Below are 9,072 nucleotides of genomic sequence, written 5' to 3'. Positions count from 1 at the left end.
CAGCTGACTGAATAGCTCCTTAAGCTAGTATCTCACTGAGCTAAGCCAGGGTAACATTCAACTGAGTGATGGCCACTGCCTTCAAGAATCCCAGCTTAATGACAACGTTTTTCATAAGGTGTGAGATATTTACTGGGTTTTTTTTCCCAGTGACTAACTAAGGCAGACACTCTAAATGTCACCGAGGCTCCAGGATGAGGCCACTTGTGTTTGTACAGAGTTGTTTTCATGACTAATAAAACCATCCGTGTTTACATGGCCTTTTGCAGAACATCAGATCTCTTTTAAATCAATTGTCTAAGTCAGACTAAAAGCCTTTCTTGGCCTCATGGCACATTTAGAACAATCCTCACATGTGAATAAGGAAACAAGTGCACCAAGACGTGGTCTATCGGCCCAAGATCGTGGTGGTTGGGTCTGGTAAAACCTGAGATTCCACTGATAAAATCTGCTGAGGATTTGGCAGGCATAGGGTGGCCTGGAAAGTCTCAGGCTACATGCTCCTACCCAGGCCCCGTGTTTACTAAGGAGGAGAGAACCTTCTTGCTGCTCACCAGCTGCTTCCCTGGTTGAGCCTGAGAAAGCCACCTTCACGTCTTGAGGCCACAGATGTGTCTTTTTCCACTCACAAAGCCATTGCTGGGTGTCTCTGCATCACTTGCTTGTTGTGCTGGCTGTGTCTACTTAGAGGTGGCTGCCTCCCAGCCTCTGTAGTAGTTCTGCCATGTGCCAGAATGACTCTCTGGAGTTGGGATGCTAATTCTCCCTAAGATGCATTGGAAACAAAGCCTCAGGTAGAAGGACTGCTCTTATAGAAGAGGTACCCTGTGTCGTCTCAGTGGAGGTTGCCGCCCACTCATGACCCACCTCACCTAAACAGTCACATAATGACCCAGAATCTCAAACTGCATTTTAATTATTTTTTAATAAACTTTATTCTATATTACAAATAGTTTTTTTGTTCTGAACTGCAAAATAGGAATGCCTTATATTTACATACACAGGTATACAATTAATTATAACAAAGGTACAGAAGCTCGCCTTTACCAAGTTACAACTGCGCTCCAATTTAAATAGCATAGGTTTTCTTTTAAAAACTTTTTTAAATCTTTATTTTTTTTAAATCTTACTAGGATATTCTTCTTTAAAAATCAAAACCAGAAGACCCTCTTTTTTTTGTTTTCTCCAGAGATCCCATCCACCTGTCCTTGAGGCTCAGGGTAACACTGCTGTCTAACTAAAGGTATATTTTGCTTTCTTCTTTCGAAGGGTCAGTACTCAAGGTGAGAGTTTTGGAATAGAAGAAGTGGGGCAGGCTGTAAAGGAGTAAGCGGTGAGAACAGATGTGCTCTGTCCTATCTCTTTCAGAGGCATCTCTCATCTCAGACTCACAAGACCTCTGCAGCTTCTAAACCCATTCATGCATCCATTTCTAGTAATCCTTTTTCTTTGCCCTCCTATCATTTGGGGCTTAATTCTGGGTCCTCTGACCAGGCCAGAAACCCTTGCCCCTCTTCCACACCTCAGCTCTTGGAGCCATTGTCTGTCTTTTGTGGTACCTGGAGTTGCTGGTTGCTATGGTAACTTTTCAGGACTCTGCTGGGAGAGGCAGAGGCTGTTCCCTATATGTGAAGTGGGGAGGAAGGCTGCATCTACTCTTTCCTTCCCATCTCAGGCCTGGGGACCTGGTTCTAGCTCAGAGTAGCTAACTCGGGACTAAGCTAGGACCACGTGCCCCAAGGACACCAGGCCTAGGCGGGGAGAGGTATGAGGAGGGTTCATCCATTCTCAAGCCTTGTTATTGGTTTCCAAATGGAAACAAGATTCTCTGAGGTAAACTAGCTTTTATTTTTAAAGAACGGAAGGTTTAATAAGCCAACAAGCTGACAAGAGCGCCAGAGAAGGGACAGGAGGATAGATGAGGACACAGTCTGTCTTCACCTCTTGCTCATATGGAACTGATCTCTGGGTGGAACAGGACTGTCCCTCAGCTCTGTTTGCTGAGCTGGTCTCTGCTTTACAGTGTCTTTGGGGGTGCTGTTTAACTGTACCCTCTGTTTTGAACTCCACTTTGATAAGGGAGCCCTTCCAACATGTGCTTGAGTCTTGACTTTAAAGATACAAATAAAAGAAACAGGCAGAAACTGGCTGGTTGACCATCCAATTGTTTTCTGTATTATTGGGGACAGGGAGCTTGGGTCCCCCAAACTGAGCTTCAGTGCAGTTTGAAGGAAGCTGAGAAGAAATAGGAGGGAGTCAGCAATTCCAGGGGCAGCCCAGAGAGCCAGGACTGGATAGGAGTCCAAGGAGGAGGGAGGAGGGGGTGAGGACTCCCCAGCCAAAAGCCCCACCACTTAGAGCTCTCGCCATCTCTGCCAGGAGCTAGACCATGGCATTCTTTTCACTCCTTGGGAACAGTGTGTCCTGCTCATCTTTCTGTTAGCCATCAGTCTACTCAAGGGGTTCCAACGGGACGCTAATGAATACATTCTGTCTTTAGAGTGAAAGATTTAATTTTTTTTTAACTCGGATGTTCCCTCTACTAAAAAGTAATATTATTGAAGAGCAATGACCTGCAGTAGTAAAACAAAAAAGTCTCTCCTAATCTTTGAAATGTTTCCTTCAGCCACTGCTTTCTAAATGGGAGGGAGGGTGTGTCTCCTGTCAGAGCACCAGGGAAAACTTACAAGGCCCCAGTGTCCTTCTCGGGAGCCGCTCCTTCACCTACCTCCACCTGCAATGGCACCTCAGCCACTCTAAGAGTGAAGCTTGAGTTCGTTCTATGCAAAATGCCCTATGGTGAGCCAGCCAGCAATGAAGGAGTGGGCTCTGTCTGTCCGAAGGTCAGGGGAGGCACGGGGGTATTAGAGCCCTGAGGATGCTCTGCCTGGCCTGCGTACAGTTCACGTGCAGGTGTTTCTGGACCCGGTTCTTTACTAATGGGGGGGGGGAACTTCCTCCCTCCCACCTTTAAGCTCTCCTCATCTGCTTGGAAGTCACTCGGAGAATCTAAAAATTCTGCTTAACGCTTTCACGCAGACATTTTACATCCACACCCAGACTCCCTCATCACTTTCGAATTCTTAAAATATGTGGCCAAAAAAAAAAAAACCCTAATGGATTACAAAACCCCAATCAAATATGCCACATCTTTTGTTCCAAAGGGATGCGTGGTAGAGGCAGGGTCCTCCTGTCCTGAAAGGATGGGAGCGGACCCTTGATGTGGGTGAATAATGTGCCGGTAAGGCCTGGGAGGAGCCAGGATGGCCAGCTACCTGGACAGGGTCCCCTCAGCTCACTTGTAGAATACCTCTGAACCCCAATCTTCCTTTAGGAGCTTGTTGGAACAGTCACTGGGTGCTAACCTAGAAAGGGACATAAGTGCCTCTGAGTCGTCCACCTGCTGAGCACCTCCCGTGCCAGTCACCTCTTGACTTATGGGGTTCTTTGTGAGGAAGAGGGAAAATTTGTTCCCAATTACAGGAGTGTTGGCCTTTCTCAAGATGAAGCTTACTCGCTGCTTGGTGAAGTCCAAAGCAGAGAGTCCTAGGATGGAAGACGGAAGGGAGGCTCTCTTATTTATTTAAAAACAAGAGGTGCTTAGGCCAGGATGAACCACAGCAGCATCACCCAGCGTCTCAGAAAGTGGCAGAGCCTTGCATCGCAGAGATCATTTGGGAAGCCACTGCTCGGGGCTCCTCTAGTGGAGGACCCACAGGGTATTGGCTGGAGGAAGGAGACCCTATCATTCAGGGGAGCAGCCAAAGCTGGGTTGAGACAGCCCTCAGTGCTAACGGACTGAAGTACTGAGCACTGTATCAGATTCAGTACTTGGCCTTGGGGAGGTTCTTTGTACAGAAGGTTCAAAGAGGAAGAGCGGGGGGTGGGGGGTGGGGGGGCACAGGAAAGCTGGCTGCTAGGGTGGGGCACAGTCAGTAGACAGACATGCACTTGGGTGGGAGTATGGGCGTGGGGAGGCACATGATGAGCCTTAGGGATGGAATGGTAGGGTGGTAGACATGCTGGGCACTATACCAACATTAACCCAACGGGAGCAGGAGTTAAGCCTGGGAGCACAGATTTTTGTCTGTTAGCAGCTCCTGCTTCCTTGGGATTGTCCTGGAGACTCTACCTTGATCTGCAAGACTCATTGAAAGTATTTTTTCCAAATGTGGCCCCTCTCAGGCACCCCGAGCTCACCCCAGGGCTGTGGACTCCTGACATGGAGGCTCCAGGAGTTGGCTCTGGCCATGCATGTTGCACAGGGTTGCAAAGTACCTTGGTCAAGGGGAATCTCTGAGAGTTTAATCCTCTGTCCCCAAGTTTAAAACTGTATTGAAAGAAGAAGGCAAGAAAGTATTTTTTCCTGAGGAAGTAACTGACACAAAAGCTAACTTGACTTCATGGCACTAAGAAACATTAGGGTGTCTCCTTACAGGGAAGGATGAAGACATGACCAGAACACGCCCACACCTAACGAGACAAATGCCACAGAGAAGCAACCGACCTGCAGATACCTTCCTTGGTTTCTTCTACAGATTCTTTTCCATTCAGGACACCATCAATCTTCCTGCTCCCTGCTAATCTCCCTTCTACATTCAAATCCTCTCTCGGCCAGTCTCCGTGGATGTGTGATCAGTACCGTCTTAACTAGGGGTGCCAAGAGCAGGATACAGAGGTGAGGTGACTGGGTGGTGAGAGAGACGACTTATTCCCTCCAAACATAGCCTCTGAACTAACTCTAGGAGATAAATAAAGGATCCACCTTTGGAAGATCTGCAACACCCTGCAAATGAACTCTGGGCGGAGGACGAGGCACCACTGTACCACACGGCCTCCTTTCTCTGACTTAGTTCTCTGGGAGCTGACAGACCATCAGGGTCTCTGGCTGCTAAGAGGAACTAGAGACTCCTAAGGGAGGGTTGGACAGGAATAGCTGGGAGGATTTGGCAGGTTTTAGACAACACTGCTTACCCTTGCTTTTAAATGCATCACACTTGCACCAAAAACAAACAACAAACAAACAAAAACAAAAAACATCAAACAGAAGAAATGCAAAAGTGAACAAAGAAACAAACAGCAAAAGGAAAGATTTTTTTACAGGCAGATGGGCCTTGATTTCTGAGGTTCCCCCAAGCAGGCCACAGGGACTTCTTATGAAGTGTTAGAAATAACCTACACCACCAATTAAAGTAAACTACCTACCCAAAGCCCCCATCACGCAAAGCGAGGAGACCCAGGGAACTTGACTGTTCTTGCTTCTTTCTTCCTGATATGTGTATTTCTCTGAGGTGTTTGAAGTTTTGTTTGTAGCAAAAACAAAGAAAAAAAATTCTGTACCGACAAAATAATAATAACAACAAAATCACCCAGTTTAAAAAAAAAAAGCAAAGCCACGGTAACAGTCTCTTTTTGCTGCTTGTTCATTTTTCTCTAACTGTGCATAACTTAAAAATCAAGCGCATTCATCCATGCATCTAGTCACACACACACAGCTTCCATCCCGCAAATCTGTATTAAATAGGTGCATGTCTCTCTCCTCCCCAACCCTTCATATGTGCAAAAACACCTTCGCAGCTGAGATGCTTCCTCAGCATGACCCCCACATGCACCCCAAAGCCTGCCAGGTCCCGTGGCCTCATGGAAGAAAATGATAATCAGTGATACCCCACATCTCCCACACGTCTTCACCTGGCACTTGATTTGCCAAAACCTTTGGTTTCTTTTTTGTTTTGCTTTTCGTTGCTCCTCCCTACTTCCAATGCCTCTTTTCCCAACTTCTTCCTCCTGTTGGCTAAACTGGAGAGTCTGCCATTTGTCCACATTCATGCCACATGGGGCCTTCTTCTCTGGGTTGCCAAAGTTCAGCCTCGGTAGGTACCATCCCGACTTCCTATGGATGGAATGCTCATATTGCACTCAGTGAAGTATCCCAGAGCTGAAGGATGGACAGGGAACGGGACTGTCTCAACATCCTCCTACATGGGTCAAGAAATCTTTCCACATTTCCTGCTGATTCCTAGGTGCCTCCCCAACCCTGTTCCTCATATGCAAAGGGGCCCCTGCTCTTAGAGGTGCAGGGAGACACATGGACTTTGCTTGAAATGGTATAACTCCCTCTCCTAGTGACACTCATTTTAGTGATGGACAGAAATGACATATGATGCATGGAGGATGAAGGAAGGCAAGACGGAGGAGTGCTATTGGCAGCACCTTCTCCAACGCCTCTCTGGTCCCCATGAATGTTGGACAACAACAGACGAGAGCTGCCAAAAGAGATTCTTGCATATGGTGAAGACTGGATCACTCACTATCTAAGATCCCTTCAAGATTATAGGTTCCCAAGACCCGCTAATAATAGACCACCTCTTGTCACAACCCCTTGTTTCATTTCCAAGCACACATTTGCCTGACTGGCTAAAACGAATTGGCATATCCGAAGGTGGAAAAACATGATGGAGACATAAATGCTAAGGCCATGGTTAGTGGTATGCACTGTTCTCCGTATCCAGCCAGGTCCCTCGCTTGCCTCTCCAGTCCCTTCCAGGCACAAGCTGTTGGCTGAGGCTGGCTGGCATCTTGCTTTGTCTTGGTGAAGCTGCTCTTAAGAACGTTTCTTTCAATGGTGACTTCAGAAGGGACGAGGAAGAAGAACCACTGAAGAGACAGCTGAAATGCCAAAGAAACAATTCCCACAGAAGTCTGGACAGTCTAGTGACAAAGTCATCTGCATAGCAATGGCACCAGATTCTGCAGGAGGGACAAGGGCTGGGCTGTCTGTCCTGGCCTTCCATGGAGTCCTCAAAAACAGTGGGGATGGAGCCTCGGAGACAGCTGGAGGTAGAATCTCCTAGATGCACTCTGCATGTCATGGTGGATGTTGGTCATGGTGACAAAGGAGCATGGAGTTGCCTTCACTAGACAACACACAAGGCTCTGGCAATGGACCTCTGAAAATGATCAGGATGCATCTGAACTTGGGCTGGATGAATACAGAACAATAAATGTTGCCTCTAGCATAGATGATACTCGCTTTCCCTCTCTCTCTCTCTCTCTCTCTCTCTCTCTCTCTCTCTCTCTCTTACATTTCTGCTATTAGGAACCAGATTAGATGACGTAGGAGCATCTCCATGATGGGACGTAACAGCCTTCCCCTGTCTGACTTTTCGCAGGAAGGGGAGGGTCTGTATGGACACTTGGAAAGCCTCCAAGGAGATTGGAAGGGGACAGAAGGCTGCAGCCCCTGATAGAGCATCTTTCAACTTCTACTGGTCCCCACTCCAGCATCCATAGGAGGCAAGGCCTTTATCTCACAGTTACAAAGCACCCAGGCCTACTGCCTGCCCCCTTGTTGTTGTTGTTGTTTGTGTAGAAAGGGAGATCCAAGTGATGTCTCCTACTTCAGATAATACTGAGCCCACAGCTGCTTCCTGAAGCCAGGTTTTGGACCACAGTAGGGAATTCTCAAAGCAGAAGGTGAAATAGCAGCATAGAAATGTTCTCTGTCCTCAGCTCCTCATTCTTATCTCGGCCCTGCTGCTGATGCATGGGGCCAGGAGCAGCTGGGAGGGAGAGCGTTGCTCTGAGATCTTCTGGCTCCTCACCATGGGCCTGGCCATCCCTGGGCTGGCCATGGGTCAGAGACGTGGTCCAATCGCACTGGCAGAGCAACTGAAGGAGGTGGGATGCTGGAAGGAGGGAGAGACGGAAGAGGCAGAGAAAGGAAAGGAGAGGCGCTGCTGGGGGTGGGGGGGTGCGGGTTGCTGCTGATGCCTGTCGGAACTTGCACTTGGTAAAGATGATAATCTAGACTGAGGCACGGCTTGGTGTGTCCCTCCCTCCAGGGTGGCCCTGGAAGGACAGTTCTCAGCTGTCTAAGCTCATGAGGGTTATGACTTGTTCTAGTTTGTAAGCCAGTTTCTGCTTTCCACACTGGTCATCGTGGTCCAGGGGTCCGAGGATCTGTGGAAGGATCAAAAATGGAAGATTACCCGTCTGGGTATGTGTACCTGTGTTTCTAGGGAACACAAAGGCAGTGTGGATGCTGTCAGGGCATTAGTGTACCTGCTGCTATGGCTACGGCTGTGTGAGCAAGCAGCCTGAGTGACACGGGTAGGGTGAGGTGAGAGGCATACGGGCACCCATGACATACACTATCACATCTGGATAACATGTACATTCCATTGTCTGGGAGAGACAGCTGGCAAGAAGAAGCTTTGTGGCAGATGCGTATGCAGAGAAGTCACTGTCACTATAATCTCAATGGCATCTGGGGGGAACCACAGCCAGTGCAAAAGTGGGGGTGCTCGGGGGTGGGAGGAGCAGGATGTGCTTTTCTGTTATTAACAAATCCTACCTTTCTTTCTAAAATAAGGAGGTACTTCCCCAGCAGCTCCTTGAGGCCCAGATATCTACATTTTAGAAAGACAGTTGGCTTAACTTTGGCTGTTTAAAGCCAAATATCCCGGAAGGAATAAGGTTGTAATTTGAACTGGTAATTGGCACACCGCGGCTAAGGTCTACCAAACCCATTTCTGAGGTCAGGTGCTTGACAATGATGGGTGATTGTGGTGTCTGTGGAAACATTTCAGCACTTGCCAGATTGAGTCTTGGCTCTGCCAGTTGCCAGCTGGGTGATCTGGGGTGAAACATGATTTCTCTGAAGGATCCTGATCTCTTCCCTGTAATCGACATCTGCTTTGCTTGGGTGCGGTAGATAGAGCCAGGCCAGACACATGCGCACCCTAGGTGCAATTACCGGCTCCACAGGAGGCACCAGACAAGCAGGGTGGGATGCTCTCTGGTCTGAAGGTCAGGGATGAGGGTTGGTGCGCAAAATATGCTGGCTGGGTTTAGGGAGACTTGGAGGCTCCTTGAGCTTTGGATTTTGTGACTAGTTAATGCATTTTTAATTGGGGACATCATGCTAGAGCCACCTACTGAGTTGGCCAGGCATTGTCCTTTACTGCTGTGATGCTAAAAGTAGACAAGGGTTCTGCTAGGTGAAAGGATGTTCCCTTCCAAGATGAAGCAGGAGGCTTACAGTGCTGTGCCACAGAATATTCTTATTAG

The 9,072-nt window shown here is 48.1% G+C and overlaps 1 protein-coding gene across 1 annotated transcript in view; it reads right to left on the bottom strand.

The window, feature by feature from the left end:
• Positions 1 to 906: 906 nt before the first annotated feature.
• PLXNA4 (plexin A4) overlaps positions 907 to 9,072 on the bottom strand; it is a 452,691-nt gene continuing 444,525 nt past the window's right edge. The window contains exon 32 of the mRNA XM_084784426.1: positions 907 to 7,962. Coding sequence (XP_084640552.1) covers positions 7,867 to 7,962 — 96 coding nt within the window. The 3' untranslated portion in view covers positions 907 to 7,866. The remainder of the gene's footprint in view (positions 7,963 to 9,072) is intronic.

Source organism: Acomys minous, assembly GCF_964271855.1.
Source record: "Acomys minous genome assembly, chromosome: 6".
NCBI lineage: Eukaryota > Metazoa > Chordata > Mammalia > Rodentia > Muridae > Acomys > Acomys minous.
Note: the sequence above shows the minus strand (reverse complement) of the source record. Positions and strands in the feature narration are given on the sequence as shown.